At 33.2% G+C, this 20,086-nt stretch overlaps 1 protein-coding gene across 1 annotated transcript in view; it reads left to right on the top strand.

Moving 5' to 3' along the window:
* The window catches only part of LOC121378708 (glutamine-rich protein 2-like), a 101,460-nt gene that overhangs the window by 14,383 nt on the left and 66,991 nt on the right, over positions 1-20,086 (top strand). Inside the window, exons 2-5 of the mRNA XM_041506992.1 lie at positions 6,027-6,110; positions 8,465-8,515; positions 9,262-9,312; positions 13,425-13,595. Of these exons, the coding sequence (XP_041362926.1) occupies positions 6,027-6,110; positions 8,465-8,515; positions 9,262-9,312; positions 13,425-13,595 (357 nt within the window). The remainder of the gene's footprint in view (positions 1-6,026; positions 6,111-8,464; positions 8,516-9,261; positions 9,313-13,424; positions 13,596-20,086) is intronic.

The raw sequence follows: 20,086 nt of genomic DNA, 5'->3' as shown, positions 1-20,086 counted from the left end.
GGCAAGTATTTTTTACCATGTTACAAACAAACACATATACACAACATTAATGTGTTACAATGAAATTAATAAATGAAAAAGTTTGTTTTGTTTAACAACACCACTATAAAGCACATTGAGTTATTAATAATCGGCTATTGGGATGTCAAACATTTGGTAATTCTGACATATAGAGAGGAAACCCGCCACATTTCTCCATTAGTAGTAAAATATCTTTTATATGCTCCATGCCACAAACAGGATAGCACATACCATAGTACAGCCTTTTTTATACCAGTCGTGGTGCACTGGCTGGGCCCACCAACAGGGATCGCGCATCAGGCAAGCTCTTTACCACTGAGTTACATCCTGCCCCTGAATAAACAAAAAAACACATTGACTATTGTGTGTCAAACAAAGATAGGTATTAGTATATAAAAAGAATCAGAAACAAGTTGCATCAATATAAAAAACTATATATATTAAATTAAGACACAGTATAAAGAGGTGTGCAAAAATTTATAACAGGTACAGTAGAATCTCATTGGCTCGAACGCCCAACGGTCGAACCTACCGGTATTCTTGAACCAAGAACAAAGTCCCGATTTTTCTCTCTATTAAGCCCTTTTATTTTGGTGCTGATCGGTCAAATACCCCTGGGGTCGAACAGAAGCTTTCTCTCGAACCAGTTTATTGGTCCGAACTGTAAAATTAAACATATTTAGCTCGAAAGACTAAGTCTATCCGAAGAAATACAAAAAATTATTTATGTACGAATTTTTCATCGACCCTTTCACGTCGGTCACAAAGTAAGTTATTATTAATTAATCCTAGATCATATGCCGGATTATCATGTTATTTATTTAGCACCTATCGGTAATTATCTTTCTAGTACAGACAATTGTACTACGATAATCGTTAGCTGAATGAACCTTGCATGTAACACCAATCAGTTGGTGAGCCAAGGCAGACCTCACCGGTTTACTTTAATAATTTTAATCGCTACTCCACGCATGAGCATCAGCATATTTTGTTTTTAACTTGAAATACAGGAGAGATCAATGTAATGTAGTGATTGCAATAATAAAAGGTAAAGGGCCTTGGCCTGTGCTTCATGCACTTTCATTTTTTCTCAACGTTGTCAATATTTCACAAAAGATTCTACAACAGCATAATAAATTTAAAACAAATTAATTTTTAAATTAATAAATATTTATAAATACAAACTACCAGTGTGTTTGTTATTTGTTCAATTAACGGTGATAAATAATAGTTACAAATATGTATCTCATCCGACATTTGACGGCGACTTCGTTACTCATGAGTTAATCAGACCATCTCGCCCAAGCCAGTTTTACGGAAATACACATGGTGTTCCGATTTGTTTTTGTGTTACAGAAGCACCCGACAACAGCCGAATGCATGGTTCGAACTACCCGATGGGTTGAACAGACTTTGATGCACCGACAGTGTTCGAGCCAATGAGATTCTACTGTATATTAAAATTTGGGATAAACTTTGTATCATTAAAAAACTTCAACAGAATTAGTTCAAGGTTGAATTGAAAAGATTCCACCACTGTCATGTCTTAAGTGTCCAAGGATCCTTCACCGTACTAATATATATATTAAATGAGTAAGCAAAACATACTGGAACATATAAGAAAAAAAAGAAAACCATGTGTATAGTAAAATAATTATTAATCCATTTACACCATGAGTTCTTTCATTATTCATTATCATCATATGGTCTATACTTATATATTCAGGGACCATTTTGTTTTCAATATTTTGATTAACAGTATTTCTAGTCAATTGAATCACGGTGCGATACTGAACAAAATGTTCCATTGTATTATGATTCCCTTTATTTTGTAAACTATAGTTAACATGCTAATTAAGTCCTTTGACAATATACATGTAGACTAAAACTTGTATACACATGTTATTGAACAGGTTATTCTTTTGATGTAAATGAGTCATTCTACAGAAAAGGTAAAAAATCATGGATGATTTTGTCCCCATCCATGTATTCAGTAAAAAATTACTTCACTTTTATCTTTTATATGAAAATAAATATTGTGGATCATGCAAGAGCATAAACATTCATTATTTCAGTGATAATTATTTTGCCGAAACTGATAGTCAAAAACCAAATTTTGTCAAATTTGTCCACTAAGTTACTGTCCCAAACAGTAAGTCTGCTATGTGAACCAAATATACAGTACGTAGTATTATTTTTCATTCAAAACCATTTTATTTTGGATAGCGTCAAGTGTTGAAATCAATTTGATAAGTTATGCAGTTGTTGAAACTATAGAAATTATTTAGGATTTACTTTGTGTCCCTATTTATTATGTCCACTATGTTATTATTTTATTTTACAGCAGTACATTCACTGAAAGATACACATGGAATGTTTTTAAATACTCACCAGATGGCATTGCAATCCCTAACAGTAATGAGAAGCATGTTTTTGATCAGATGTAATATATTTCTAATTTATTTCCAATTTTGGAAACTTGAGTCGGTCATACCTTTATTATATGTCTGCAAGGTTACCAACGTAGTAATCCACCAATATACTGAATGAGTCTGACCATTATACCACAAAGTAGGTTAAGTGTACCAAAACCTAAAACAAAAGCCTAAGTGGTAATAGGTCAGAGTAGCAAGTTCATAGAATGAGACATTTAAGAAAATGTCCACTATGTTACCGTCTGCTAAGTTACCTTCAACAAAGTAACTTAGTAGACCAGTGTTGGTAACCTAGTAGACAAACAGGTGGAAATGCCATCACTAGATGGGGTTATTGCTAAAATGTTCCTATTAATGCATCTTCTACCTGCATACACTGAATAATAAAAGTGTAGTCCTAGAATATTGGCCATACTGAAAATTTGTGACACTTTAGTAACATAGCGGACAACACAGTAACCTAGTGGCCACACTGTCAGTATATCAGCTACCAGTATAAAACACATCACAGTTGTCATCACATTGATTTTTACTAATAGTTACTGATGGGCACATACTTGTTTTCAGTTATTTTAATAAACACAGGTACATTTGATTTTGACTACTATCAGTGTATCAGTTAATTATGTACTATAAAACTGTTTTTTTAACATTTGCGGAGTACCACTAAAATTAGGATTCACCTTTTTTTAAATGTGAAACTAGGGTAATCAGAAGTCAGAGATGTGTCCTGATATATAAATCATTTTAAGGGTCAGGTGTTATGGTGTGCACTGTATTAATATTTCAATTTTGTGGTAATATGTTGATTAAAATAATGGTTATACATATAGCAGCTGTATGCACAATTATGTTTATAATTTACTTATGTCATCTTTTCAATTTATTTGGTGGTATATATCATAATAAATGTGTTCTCAACCTTTCTTCAGAGTTCTTATATTCTGACTTCTGTAGAGTTACATTAATTATGAAATATTGGCTAACTCTACTCTTACTAAAACTACAGTATAAATAGCCCAACCAACACTAAGTGACTGTTGATGTATCTTCTTGCGCATAACCTCATGGGTCGCTGTCCACTCTTGATCATTCTTGTACCTCAAACTACTACATCTGAAGGATATTTGTGCATCTTTGTATTAAATGTATCTGGCTGTATGTTTTGACAAGTCTGTGTTAAACTAGGCATCATAAGGTTGTACAATGAGACAGCTATTCACATGGAGTGTATTCTACCTCAACAATAAGGACATTTATGGGTATATTTATGAAGATTGTTTGTCTCCTTCCCAAACCAACCGCTAATGGTAGTTAGCATCAACAAACTGACACAAGTTATGAGGCCAAGTCTTATAAATGATATAAGCATATACGCATGCATGCATTTAACATATAAATTTTCAAAAGTGTTGAAAAATAAAAACAGAAATAATATATGATTTTGTCAGTTAAAGTAATAAAAAAAAAAAAGAGTATTGCCTTGTAGTTCAATGTTGTATTTGTTATATTAAATTGGTCCATCAGGGTTTCTGCCAGAGGGTAAAATGGGTATGGTGCCATGCATACCCAAATATTTGGATAGATTTTATTTTTTTAAGTTACCTTTTTGACAAAAATAATTATTCTTATCATTACTGTATGATTTTCTTAACCCTAACTCTAAACTTAACCCATTTTCTTTCTGGACTCAGTTCCATAGCACCATATACCCACAAATTTCTTTCTGGAAGAAACACTGTCCATGGAACATATTTATTTGATTCCAAATGGCCAATTCATGCTGAGGTGTCTTTAATCATTCATTTCCTCACTTGAATTAAATGTGTAATAGTTAAGATTTTAAATGTTATTTATTGTCAGTTCCGATTGAATCATGTCTGATGATGACCTCACATCAGTAAAATAATTATTTGTCTGTATTTAGACATGTGACCTTGTTAACTCATTCTTATGCTGTATCAGTCTGTTCTGATCATTAAATATAGATAATCAGACTTTTTACTGTAAGTCAGTTATTTCATTAGATGGTTATAAGTAACTTAGTGGAAGTTAAACCTTGTGTTCTGTGTCCACTAGGTTACTTTCATGAACAAATGTATTTTTTAAAATGAAAATGTATGTTGTTAATGTATATTAGCATATATTTACAAGGGCAGTAAAATGCTGTGCTGGTTGATATATAGAAAAACTACTTCTTGCAACACATAGGAAACATTTTCCAAATTATAAATGATAGTTTATAAAAAAAATATATGATAAGAGTAAACATTTAGGCGATTACATAAAATATAGCCTTATTTTGTAACAAAGTGACATTAATTCATACAAAGGGACCGCTTGCCTAAATTGTAGTACCATATAAAATTTCCCTTGTGTATGTTTAGGTCTCACTACACAGATGTCATCTGCCATTGAAACCCATGTTAAATTGCCCAACTTAAATGAAGATTGCCAATAGAATGGGTTCTCGTTGGCACTAACAACATACACCACTGTGAACATACATTATGTAAGCATTTATTTTCACTCCAAAATTGAGAACATTTCCGTCTCAGTTTTTTGCCACACCTGGCTAGTACTGGTCAGAACAGGTGGTTCATTAACCGATTCACACCGGCTGTCTCTTGCGCTATACACCTATGTCCCAAAAGGTCATTGCACAACATTACAAAATAACATGGGCAAAATACAGCCAGAAGGCTTACCATTAAACATATATTGTTTTAATCTTCCCCAATTCCTAGAAGTGAATATGTGAACCACAACATATGTCACAATTAGGAACTATAGTGGACCGTGATCATTGAACTCTCACAAACGATAAATCCTTTATCAGTGCAACATGGGTTATAGTTCCATCAATAGATGTTCATCACAATACATGGGAAATGTTTTTGATACATTTTTGTTTTTAATTTAAATTTTAAAATGTTTATTATTATTATTATTATTATTATTATGAATGTCTATGGATGCAATTGTTTATGGTAGGTGAGACATTAAATTCTGTGGAATTCTTGTCTTGTAATTTGGATGTACATTTCAAACACAATTTGTCAACTTGCTAACAGATTTTCCCCCCTCTTGATACAGTAAAACCTAAATGTATATGTGTACCAGCTACCCAGGTCTGTCATAAATTGCAGAATAAAGAACAGATTTTATGAGAGGCATACAAAATAGCTCCCTACCTGCCACACTAATTTGAGATAAAAGTTGTCACACATGTCAGATAGCATTTTTATAAGTATTTTCACAAATTTACATATTTACACGCACACACAAACACACACACACACACACACGTGTGCAGACATACACACACACACATGCATTCATGGACATGCATGTATACACATGTACATGCAAAACAAAAACACACCGGCAACTCTGAGAAAAATAACTTAAGTTAAAAAAGAAAATCTGCCCTAAAGAATACGATGTATGGGAAGAATCTGCCCTTTAAAACAATTCATATCCCTGTCCTATATACCTATGAATTATCTGTGAATGTAAAAAAAAATATTAAGTCCAATTCTGACATGGATTGTGTTTTGTTCATTACAGCTGATGTCCATGATTGAAGACCTGATGAAACAAATGGTATCACTGAAGGATGCAAACAACGACTTACAAAATAAAGTTAATAATGTACGTATTCCATTTACATAATAATGAAAATGGTTATTTTTAGAACATTTCTTATCTTGTCGCGTCCACACTTTTGTGACACATGACATATTCATTTTTTGTGGGTTCATATGCTTGAGTCATCAGTTATAACCCAGAAATGGGACAAACTACATGTATTTTAAATTAAAGTATTTATTAATCAATAAATAATATGGATGGCTTCGCCATAATGACCGATATATCTTAATGCAGCTATAACTAATATTTGATGTCTAATGTTTGCATGTAGCAACTGTATATATTGGCGTTCTAGGCTTAAAGGGGCAGACCCTAGTTTTTAAACACTACAGCATATTTTACTATTAGAGCGGTTTATGATCACTCAAATCAAACATTACTTATATTTTATTGTTTAGATTATCCATTTCCATAGAACCAAAGTGTTTCTGGTCATCCCATTATTTCTAATACCACAAAATGCATTTTCATATTTTTAAAAACGCACATGCGTCTGAGAAGTAGTGGTTATTGATTCGAGTTCTTGTCTACTTTTAAGTATATTTCCCAGTTTTAATGTCACAGACTCTTCCTTCACTCTGTTGTAACTTTATCCAAATGTGTTACAGGTTTGCAGATTAACTAAACTTAGTGTCCATTTTTACGATTTAAAACTAGGGTTTGCACCTTTAATATATATGACATGATATTTCTATTGAAGAAAATATTCAGTGAAATTTATTTCAGGTGACCAACAGTTAATTACATGAAATCACATTTTGAATTTGAGTTGCCTTTTGACAATGACAAAGGATTGGCTGTTGTTTTATTGGATAACTGATGTGGACTGTTTATGTACGTTACAATTTTAGTTAATAATTCATGGGAAACCACTGTGGCAGCATGGTGTCATGTTGATCTTTTTCTGAGTTATTATAAATGATTATCTATGAGATCGACTAATTTGTAGTTATTTATTGTAAATAGTGTGAAAATAGCAAAATGTGCGACTTGCAACAACATGTATTAAACTGCAACTATAAATTTGTGTTACCAGTAATTATTATTACTGAACATTATCCATATGGTTTACAATACTCGGTAAACAGTGACATATATATTATAACATTCCAAGCTACCAATGTCTACCTCTGAAGTCACAAACTATACAATATATCTAATGAAACAATATTTACATGCCTTTGACGTCACAAGCTATACAATATATATCTAAAAGTTTACTATAAGGATATATTCATTGATGATTATGAAATTGCTATCACATGTTTACAGAAATAGTGTTACCTTGAATCATGACTATTTCATGTTAGTGAAGTAGACATCTTTAGAGTAACTTCTAAGCCATGAAGGTATTTGCTAGTTTTGAAAACGATTATTTTCTACAAGTGCAAAGGTCAAGGAAATTATGAAACTCGCAGTTAAAGTTGTTACAGCACTCGATCATTCTAGTTTGAAGATTAAAACATTTCACAATTTGACATTATGCCTCAAAGAAATGTTACAATGTAAAATGATTTAAGTATTAATGTGTTACATCAGTTATTAACTGGGGGTGTTACATCAGTTACCAACAAATTTTAATTCTTGGTGTGCCTACTCAGATTGTTATGTTGCTATGTGGTGTACCCATGGCACAACTAAGAGACTATAAATAATATATAATATCTGGTAGCACTGTAGGAGGGAAATATTAAAAATATGCTTCAAAAGGTAACTGACACAACAAGGTCATGCTACAAGTTTAAGTTTTTATTCATAAAAATCTATTGCAAATTTATTAATTTATGTTGTTTGGAAATTACCATTAAGATCTTAGAAACAAAATGCAATACTTAGTTTTATCATATTCATCCAAATTTAATGACATTATTGAAAAAAAGTTTCAGTGCAGTTTGGGTTCTCTTCTCAGGAGCAACTAGCACAAATTAAAGATGGCTGCCAGGTCACATGACACAGTTTTGAAACAAAACCTGAGTAGTTCATGGTATATTGATTATTAACAAATAATTCTGTGTGAAAAATATATGGATAACGTACAAGATTATTTTTTTCACTCCTAAGGTATAATTTTTCGTGGAATTGCCCTTAAATAATATGACCCTCTAGTATGATCACAAGTTCCAACAAGACAAATACTCATACAAAATTCAGGTACCTCATTTCCTTGTGATCATTTCAAGAATAGAATTTCTTTTATACTTATTTAAATGCTACTAACATCATTATATTTGTTAGCTATAAGGCCATCACAGTACAAATGTTTTGATAGGGTCAATATGTGAAATAAGATTATCTGAATTTAATATCAGCATTGTATAAATTTACCTATGCAATTACTGTCATGTTGTTTTCAGTTTAATACAGATGATCTGGATAAAAGAGTAAATGACTTGGAAAAATGTGTGGTAAGTGTCTGTTGATAACCATATACAATTGATTGGCTGGGGTTTGCCTATACAGAGCTAATGCTGGGGTAGCTAGTGGACATTTGTCAAGATTTCATTTTGCATACTCTGCCAAGTAAAAATGTTTTTATTATAAGGCTGAGCAAAATGTGCAGATTGGTCAATGTACCAGTTGCAATTTATGCGTGGTAGGTAATCCTGCCTGGTATAGGCATCTGTATCACACAGTGTGTGATTCTTGGTAATTGATGCTTGCTTGTGGTTGTAGTGATCTCTGTGATTGCATAATATAGTTCTTTGGAATGTTGAATACTGTACCAACTGCCTTTTTCGTACATCCATATATCTGTCGTATAAAATAGGTTTCTCGACCTGTCGAGAATATCTGATAATATCAATTTCAAGTCCAGAAGTAACTAGTTTAATTAACTGCTACCAGGTTATGTCATCCATACCGTTGTTGTTATACATTCATTTTTTTATGAAGTAAAGTTGTTATTATGATCAAGGCATATGTGGATTTTCAAATGATCAAAAATATCTCATAATGGGATGTATTAATAATACAGAAATGCAGCCTTATTTTTGGTTTTGAAATTGAAACAGAATTTTACTATTTTATGTTAAGAAATACTTTTCATGCATGTCAAGTCATATATGAGAAAGAAAACCTTATCTGATATATAATATGAAACCTGTATTTAATTTAAGAAGGAATTTTTAGAACTTACATTAATTCTTTTCAGCTTGATATGGATGATATGAAGAAGAGGTTAAGTGATTTGGAAAAATATCTGGTAAGTTTCTGTATTAATATTTAGAAATAGTGGTTAAAAAAGCCTCAGCCACATAATGCTAAATGTTACCTGCATTTCAGTGCAAAATATTAAATTGAGAGAAATATCTCATGAGGTTTCTTTCTACCATATAACTATTAATAAATCGATCTCTCTGTTTTTTTCTCATCAATCTGCTGCCAATTTTTATATTTTGATAGGTCGTTTTATGGTATGGCGTTGTTCATATGTCCGTCCATCTGTTAACTTTTTCCTGTCCGGACCATATCTTGCATACAGGACCATCAAACCTCACAAGTAGGAACAACTTGGGATGGTGGTGTGTCATGTACTAATATTAGGTCACTGTGACCTACTTTTCACGGTCTACTGCACATAACAGTAAATCCTTGTCCAGACCATATCGTGCATATAGATGTATACAAGACCATCGAACCTCACATGTAGGAACAACTTGGGATGGCGATGTGTCGCGTACTATTACTAGGTCACTGTGACCTACTTTTCAGTCTACTGGACATAACAGTAAATCCATTCATCCATTCCATTGAATTTTTTTTACATAATTAGAACTGAATCATACCAATAACATATTCATTAATATCTATGGTTTTCCAATAAACTCCTGACGAGTGTATCATGTACCTCACCGGTACACTTGTTATCTTTTTCTTTGGTTTCCATCTAAAATAATTTAGGGGATAGCTGTTGTATTTGACCATTTGCAGATGTTAATTCTGGATTTACTGTCTGTTTTACCAGTGTCATGAAGTGGAGACTGTTGTAAAATGGATATTTGCAACAGTCAAATGATCAAATACAACTTAGTTATCCCCATTCTAATTGAATAAATTGATTAAAAAACATGTAAAACAACTGCTGCTCTTAATTTTCTTTTTGTATTTTATTGTTTTAATAATAATGCCAACCATTATTACTGATTTCACTTACCCCAAAAACTCATAGCGACAACTAGTGCTCGATAACATTGCGAAGCTGTTATTTACTTTGGAATAATTCCTTTCAGTGTCACACAAACATTTTTAAACAGTGTTTTCGTGATAAAATTTAGAGGGAAGTGCATTTTGCTTCAGAAAAGATTCAATGGTGATATTTTAAAACTAAGTACATCCAACTAAAAAGGGAAAAGTTGCGTATGAATATAAAACTAGGCTTTTAACAGTATATTATTGTTTTGTGTTTTCAGAGGATGAGGATTAAGTAAGGTATTATTTTATATTTCCACGTTAAAATATAGAATATTGGAATTACTTATAGGATTGGGTGAGTGGGACAGTCTAGAAATGTGACCCATTTTTCTTATCACCTTTTAAAATGTATTTTAATTTGAACACTAAAATCTTGGACATGGTTATCATCAGGGATTTAGATTGCACCTAAATGATTGCAATAAACCTATGTTTGCACTCATATTTGGTAAAAAAAAAAAAAAAAAAAAAAAAAAAGTTAAACATAACAGAAAAAAGTCGCAGTTTATTGTTTAAAATGCTACTGAAAGCACTTGCAGCAATACTTTTGCTTAATGTTGCTTAAATTGTTTAAAGTGAAGAAATCTTTGTTTTACATTAGATATCTTGAGGAAGACCAAATACTATTAAAGTAGCTCAAAATGCACCTCGATCACTGCATGCTTGGCCAATAGAAGCTGCTCCATGGTGATTATGTTACAGCCAAACTATCCACTAAAATTGGTAGTTTGTAGAACTATAGCCATTAAAATGGTGACATTACTTTTCAATATAATCGCCCTTGACCTAAATGCATTTGGTCCTTCATTCAAGCTATTGATGCCAGTAAAATAGAACTCTTCAGGCTGGTCCATCAACCACCATTTTCAAATTCCAAAACAGAAGAAAAAAAAATGTGAGGCTGGGCTGTAGGGTGCTTGATTTAATTTTAAGCTTCTTGAAGCCAAAGTTATAGACAGTAGCTTGAGTAATCCTGGATTGGTGCAACAGAGAATTGTCATGGAGCAGCAGTACATAAGCTGTCAACATCTCTCATCTTTTTACCTTGATTGCTTGTCTCAGTTTTGTCATCAAATTAGCATAATAGGTGCCATTTAATTTAATGTTGGAAGGCATGTTGTCAACCATTAGAACTCCTTTGGCATCCCAGAAAACAGTTACCAAAACCTTGCCTTGACATCAGATAGTGTTTCAGACCTTGGATCATCTTCAAAGCTTTTTCGTTCCTGGTAGATTTTAGCAGACCATTTCACATTTGTTGAATAATTGAGAGATTTATGGCCATATACACCAAACACTTATGGATTTCAGTAACATTTTTGCCATCCTTGTTAAGAAAGTTGATAATGTCTCTGTGTTCCAATCTGGTCATATTCATAGCTTTGGTAGGGTAGACTATCGTTAGCCAATATTTTGTAAATATATAAACAAGAAGAGTTATTTTTTTTATAAGACATTTGTGAAAAAAAACTAACTTTTAATAAAGCTCAAGCATATGATGGTGTGTCAAGCTGTGGTATCAAGTTCTACAAATGTTTTGACTGTTCCTTGCATATATAATTTTTTTTTTAATTACTTTGGTGTCTTTTAGATGCCATTTATCTTTAAAAAGTATGATGAAATAAATGAAATTTTGTGACTACTCATAATTCTCTTGTTAGTTAAATTTCTTAAGTAAAATCTTTTAAATTAGTTTTAAATTCTTTATTTAAATTAAACATTTATTTGTTTTAGTAGTGGTACGAGTCTGGTAACACTGCCTAAACATATTAACACAGATTCCCAGTGCTGTGTTATCATATTTGTTGATGACATTGGCCAGACAATGGTAATACAGATCACAAATGCACAGAGGAATGCATGGATGCACACATAGATACACATGCACACACTCACAAAAATAATCTGTCATATTTGAGGTGATGAATTTTAAGTCAAAAGATAAACTGTCTGAAGTGAGTCTTAAGACAGTGTTATCCTTAGTGTCTGATAGCATATGCAAATGACAGATTATTTTTCTTGCCAACACAGCTATATTAATATGTTACAATTTTTAAAAATCATTTATCAAAATGTACTCAACATTGCACTTGTATGTTCAAAATCAACCTGAAAACTGCACAATATAATTTGAAGACTCACAATCAGTTAAATGAAACATGATAAAGGTAAATATATATACATTTTTTCCAAAGGAATAAATAATTAAATAAACATTGCATTTAATGCTACATGACATAGGCTGAACTAGTATAAACTATTTGACTGAGGTTGAACACAATGTTTATTGTCTAAATATCTTCTAAAATCAAGTTTAAAATATGTATAAATGTTCTAGTGTTTTATTTAACCAGTAGCTCTGCCTAGACAATCTGCGTTTTCAAAAAATGTTACTGATAAAAAAGTTCACCCTATATTTAGTGTAATTCATTGTTTCAAAGGTGAATTTACTTACTGTGCTGGTAGATGCAGGATGAAAATATATTTTTTCTATTTAATCATGCAGAATTAAATTAAATTTACTTGTTTATTTATCATTCTGCATTATTTGAGTGATATAAATAAGATATAACGACACACTGTTGTAACAATCTGTTCCACCTACATAGTGGAAAGATCCAATTATCCATTCATTAGATTATTGAGGGCAGCTCTAAGTGTCTTACAAAAACACGCCAACTACTTTGGGTGAAAGTACGCATGTTCTTTGGCAAACAAATCATGAGCATAAAAAAGGAAATTTGTTTTAAAATAATGACGGTTTAAACAGAAGTTTTACTAACATTTTGTAAAGAACCATGACTTTGAAAATAACTTAATTAAAAATGAATTGTCAGTTTGTGAGATTATTTTTAATGATAATAGCGAGGAGGTTTACAAATGGAAAAGAACCATGTGCATGTGACCACAGAATGTTTGGTTTCACTTCCTCCTGATTCTCAGGAAGAATCTCAGATAATTTCTTTAAGAAGTGTGAATGTGCATATTGTATTAACTTTGTGTGATCACCAACATACAGCTTTGGGTAGGAAATGGTGCTACTCTCCATGTAAAAAATACTGTGATAACGGAACGACAGTACAAACACATTCTGTAGTGCTGTTTTGCTGTTTTCTTTTAAAGAATGATGTGAATGACCAGCTCAGTTCACTTCCCAGAACTGAAGACTTACTGCTGCAGTTTGTCACATGGCCGGGTTTGGAGGAGGCACTGAAGGGAGTCCGGGATGAGATGGGCAATTTACCAACAATATCAAAGATCTTCTTGGAGCACTCTATGCAGACTGATGATGTGGTGAGTACTGTTAAAGTGGAGCATCCACAACTTTTAGTGTATTTTGTAATCACAGTTTGTATGGGATTGAGAAATAGGATCATCTAACAGCAAGTAAAGAATGTTTTAATGAGTTGTAAATCAGACTGAACAACAGGGCAGGGTTTAGCTCAGTCGATAGAGCACTTAACTGTAAGGTGCTTGGGTTGAAGATTCTAACATCAGTGGACCCATTCTTTAATTGGCTTTCTCAGGGCAAAAACTTAAATGATGTTTGTGAAACCTAAAGTGACTTTTGCAGCAAATAAACATGACAGAACTTAGGTTATTTTGCATATGAAGTGCATTTCAAATGTACAAAATTGTGTACACATTTTGGTGTATACATTTTGCCATTGTTAAGATGCTCTATGGCAGTAATGTTTATCCTGTAGCACAAAAGTGCTGTCGATGACACCCTTGACCTGCGGCAGTTTATATCTCAGTGACTGCAGTTGTGTTGCTGACATTGTTAAGTTCAAACCCTGGGTTTTTCCCATCCCAGCTCATACGAGTTCCAAGAATGGTATTTCAAAAGCTACATGTATGGTACATTTATATATGCTGTCATGTCTTTGGGATGTACATATAAAAGATCCTTTGTTGCTATAACGAAACAATGTGGCGGGTTTCCTATGAAGACTATGTCAGAATTACCAAATGTTTAACTTTCAGTGGCCAATGATTAATGAATCAGTGTGCTCTAGTGATGTCTGAACAAAACAACTTTAACAGAATGAACATGTACATACATTATTTTTCCATGTATTATGCACACTTTTTTTTCCGAAAATGGGGTTGCGCACTATACATAACAATAGAAAAAACTATCTTTTTAAAAATGTCCAGCGATCACCCACAAAAAATCGTCGATCAGTACTTTACAGTACTTTACAGGTTATTAACCGGTGTTCATAACAACGACACCCCAAAACCCTCATAAAAATCGCTTTGCACTTGTGATGGTTGTAATAAATGCAAAATAAAGCTACAAAAGTATCCATACCTCGCCAAAAAGTGCAACATAATGACAAAACTGGACTGTAAATAGTTTTAATTTCCATGACATTTAATTCAGCCATTTCCGTCAAACCGGAAATATGCCACACAACTATAAATTTAGAAATCTCGCACATTCACGTTAGCCACGAGAACCAAATGTAATATGCTCGGGTTTTTTTCATTTATTTATTAGTCATTTACAGTGTATGGGTATATAATTTTGTTTTCATTTATGCATGTGTTAGTCTTTGACATGTAAGTAAGCAAGTACTAGTCTATGTTTACTGTGACATGTAGGTCTGTGTACGCAAGTACCTAACTTAAGGTTTTTTTTTTTTTAATATACCACTGCTTTCGCTTTTCGTTAATTTTGGTGACGGGGAAAAACGGTACATCTTACATTCACCGTCGATTTTGTGGTTTAAAAAAACGATGCATATTATATTGTGGTTCATGGGTTTTTTCTTGGAATAAACATTCAAAGTGGAGGGTGCGCATTATACACCGGTGTGCATAATACATTGGAAAATACGGTATCGATCGTCCGTTAATAAATGTGTAAAAAGCTCATTTACATATAGAATTTTGGCAACCATGTTTGTCCCATTTACAGTACATCACTGATGAGAAAAAAATATTGTTGTCAGTTTTTCTGTTTGGTCCCAGGATAATTTTTGGCATGAAATAAACATTGGTGGAGGGGGGAGATAAAATTTTACCAGAAATTTATTTTCTTTAGTAAGCATACCAATATGCCCGGGATAAAAATGATCAGGATAATGAAATCAACAACAGGAATGTGTTTCTAGAGATGTGTCCCTGTATGTCAATATTGTGTAGTTAAATACTATTAAGTATAATTAAAACTACATACATGTGTACACCAGTACACGGAGTACCAAAAATTGATTATTTGAATTTCCAATGGGCACAGTGTCACATTAAGAAATGTGCAAACATCAGTTAATTATCAGTCACTGGAGCACCGTTCCCCAGTTCAAGCCACATAAATGTACATGAGTGCATGCTCCTCACAGTACTCCTCTCCCTCATCTTGTTCATTTCCAGTGTGTTGTGTGTCATTGCATTTATCCCTATCTCCCATAAAGTGGCAGAGTTCGATGCAGACAAGACTATGGTGTCTGCAATTCACCCAGCTGATTATGTTCTTTCTATGGATGAATAGCTGCACTGTATCTGGCCTCAGATTACAGTTATCTTCCCATTTGGTTGTCCAAAATCCGGAAATTTGACCGCGCAAGTAGTCTGCTGTTTGACTGTGATTATTTCATGGCAGACAGCTATGAAGTGGCAACTGTTTGACTGAAGTGACAGGGGATTTGTGGTAATTCTGGCCCATGCAAAAGTAGTGCTTTTTGTGTAAAATGGGTGTACTCTGGCCTGGTTTAGAGGGTGTGTCTGTTTAAACCAATATGCTGGGAGAAAGAGCTGGACAACAGGGGTTGTCCTTTTCAGGGTATGTGTCCCCCATGCAGGCAAAGGTACATACAAAACTTCACGGGCCTGCTGATATTAATAAAAATGTTATAGCCACTAAGGCTATATAGAAACATATAGCGAAATTAATTGTGGTCTGAGGCCATCTGCTGTAAAACTGTGGCTGCAGCTGGTGCTTCCTAGCTCAGCACTGGCACCAGTTGACAGCTCCAGAGAGTTTGGGATGACTGGGTCTAGGACCATGTCTTGTGACCAAAAACTTGCCTGTACGCGAGCTCACTTTATATGCTCCAATGGTGCACCATAGATAGGTGGAAGTTTGTCCACTCCTAGTTCAGACTTCAGTAGGTCCTTTGCCTGGGTGATACGGAGCAGTCTAGGACAGAATAGTGTGTATAAGAACTATTCACAGCCTTTGACCACTGCAGCAAAGGGTTCTGCTCCTTTTCCAAGCCTAGCCAGTTCTGCAAGTAGGGTGGAGCTTGATACAAGAGATCTGGTGAAGCATCCCTTTTTTTCCCCTTCCCTTATATGGCCTGGTGCAAATAAGGTGTGACATTTGACACACAAAAAAAAATTCTTTAAATATGTACATATCACTTATTTTTGGATGGGGTACATGTTTTATTTCAGCAAATTTTTTTTATTTGCATGCCATTAAGCTTGATGTTTATTAGTAATATATATTCGTTATGGTTGGGACATATTTCATTATGGTTGGTAACAAGCATTAAGGAAAGCTGAGAAATTAAAATGAACACATTTAGCCACATAATATCGCATGCAGGAGGCATAATGCAGATTGGAAACTGTACCGTTATGGTTGGGACACATTTAGCAGGTGCAATTTAGGATACAAGTGCAAGTGTTATGTACAGACGATGGTTAGTAATGTTGGGGAATTGTAGCCTATGACCAGTATTATCCAATAAAGCCTTTTTCTTTATTATATCTTCTCAATTCTTAAGTACCGATCCATAAATGTTAGAAATAAGCAATTTAGTGAATTTTGGCTTCATTTGACCATTTTAACTGAAAATACTGTCAAAATATCCCCTTATAGCTGTTGTCATGGTAACGAAACATTTGTTCAAGTTAGGTATGTGATTTATATCATGAATATTTGTATTCTATTGCTTTATAAATGAAAACACTAATATTAGTAATAATCTTTTATGAATTATAAGTGTGTCACGCAAAAATAGTGATATTTGGTGCAGTTTATGAAGATGTTCATGTTGATAACTCTGCTGGTTGTTGACCGATTCTTCTGAAATTTGAAACATGTTTAGTCTGTAGGTTTGGGATGTAGATAATATCAAGAAAAATAATATATTTCCATCACTCATATTTTTATCAGTGCCCCAGTACTGGCTTCAAGTATTATTCCTCTTATTTGCACCAGGCCATATTTGCAGCTGCATCACACCTGGTTAGAGTGAGTGCATCTTTTTTATCATTACTTAAATTGTCTCAAAGTGCCACAGTGCCGTCCTACATGCATCAGTGAACTTTTGACGTCCAGTAGCCGATGATAAGATAAAAAATCAATGTGCTCTAGTGGCGTCATTAAATAAAACAAACTTTACTTTACTTTGCATTAGTGAACTGCTCTGCTGTTGACCACAGTCCTGTCAACCTTTAGTCAAGAGAAAGCAGGAGGTGTGTGTTGAAAAAGCAGGAGATTTTTTAAATGAACACAATTTAACCCAAAATCGCAAGATTTAAACAAAATATATATTACAATAAGTTATATGAACACTACATAATGTCATATATACTTGTTAACCTTAGATCTTGGCATTTAAAATAAAAATAAAAATTAATTAATTAAAAATATATATTATTATTATTATTTTTTAAAGTTTAAATATTATTATGATTTAATACATATTTAAAAAACAAAAAACTCTTTTATGCAAAAATGTTAAGAACAGGAACAAGAAATTAAAACATTAATTAGTAAATTTACGGTATTACACTTACAGCCTTACAGGTTACGTTACATCATCATTTGTGGTTAGTGTAGCTAAGTACCTAAGACAAATTTATATAAATCTTATAAATTAATATTAAGTTTTTACTATTATGAGGAACAGTGGTGTGGTACTTATTTAAAATCATTATAATGATGCAATAAATATTGTATTTCCATTAATCATAAGTAGCGTAAAACCTCATTCGGACATCGTGTGAAATTTTCCGTGAGTAACTTTATGTCAAACACAACATTTATTAATTGTACAAAAATAATCTCTTGAAGTGTACCCTTGTTACCAACATTTTACTGCGCCAAACATACAAAATTAACTGACACAAGTATGTTTATATAGCTAATTGGTCTTTTCGCTGTCTTGCTGTGACTTGTGATTTTAACATTCATCGTGTGTATCGCTGTCAACTTTGGGCCAGAGTCTGGCACTTCAGATTCATCATAGTTGCATTATGTAATCTAGTGGGAAGACATTTCACAATTCAGAGGCGTTATTAGAACTAAATTGGATAGTTATATATATGGCAACACTGAGTGGCAATACACAGCCTGTTGAATTAACGGCAACACGCTTCGTAGCCATTACGATGACAACAAACATTATAAAAACACGTCATTTTATAAACTCCATGTGCTTTTTTAACAATATAAATATCCCACAAGTCTTACTTCGGCAAAGGTTAAACAATCGGGACAATTCAGCCTATTACATTCTCGGAAACCAAAAGTAGTCGACATTTTCCGAATGAGAATGAGTTACTCCCTTATGTTATTTTGGCAAAACGGGATTGATTTTTTTTTATACTTACAAAAATGTCATTTAACAGAAGAAATTGTCTCCAGCGCAGGTGCAAGGAGATTTGATCAAATACCGGGAGACTCCCGCAGAATCCGGGAGGGTTGACAGGTCTGTGACCTTATAGAATAACACACAGCAGAATGTTTTTTAAGGAATGCTTTTGTGGGACAAGCTCTTGTACTCTAGGCTTTCGAACACTAAACCATTTACACAATGTTATATTTTAGTTGATGCAGTTTGGACTCATTTTGGGCTTTAGATTCATAAACATACTTAAAGATTAAACTGTATTTTAACTCTGAGGGCACATAATACCTTAAGAAAACATTTACAATATTTGTTTTCATACTTTACAAAATAGTTTAGATGAATTGAAATCACTTCGGGACCAAATAGAAAAACTGCCAACATAGTGAAATCTTATAAGAGTTTAAATACAAACACCAGAAATATTGTATGCATAACAACAAGAAGACTTGGTCATCAATATCCCCTGCACCCCTGCTAATGAAATGGAAACCTCACACATTTGGCTGGTAACAGAAAAAATATTGAAAGTGAAAACTCCTTCAGAGCAAATAGGCACTGCTAGACTACTAGACTGATGTGTACACAACTCTGGGAAGTTATCTTTAATGGTTTTGGAGTTATGCTCCAGAAACAGTGAATTTGGATATATGATTCCATGGTAACAAAACAAAAAATATTAAGAATGAAAACTCCTGGAGCTGGGGGCTTTTTGCATGCATGAGAGGTCCCCTAAATCACCCTCCATATTTGATAAGGAGACCACCTGGGCCATCATAAAAATCATGGTGGACATTCTGATTCCTGGTAATAAGTGAGAAATTTGATCTTATGTATAAAATTAACATGGTGAAAAAATGACAAAAAATTAGGGGTAGGGAAAATTAAATTTGACATAACTTGGTGAGATATCAATATATCAGCATTTTATACACCAAAATGAAGCTTGTAGTTTCCCCTATTAAATAAAATAAAGATGTTTTAGATTGAATAGTGTTTACGGTCAACAGAGGTCAAATTATAATGTCATCAGGGTGTTGCCTTTAAATTACGACCCCCTAAAATTGTAATGGACAAAATAAAACTAGACATTGTTTATTTAGTTTTTCTGCAAGAAGACATCCTAGTTAAGTTTTAGAAATCATAACCTTTGTAAAATATAACATATTAACCCTTTAGATGGCATTTGAAATT

The sequence above is a fragment of the Gigantopelta aegis genome, chromosome 8, assembly GCF_016097555.1.
Source record: "Gigantopelta aegis isolate Gae_Host chromosome 8, Gae_host_genome, whole genome shotgun sequence".
NCBI lineage: Eukaryota > Metazoa > Mollusca > Gastropoda > Neomphalida > Peltospiridae > Gigantopelta > Gigantopelta aegis.
This window is presented reverse-complemented; position numbering and strand designations above follow the sequence as displayed.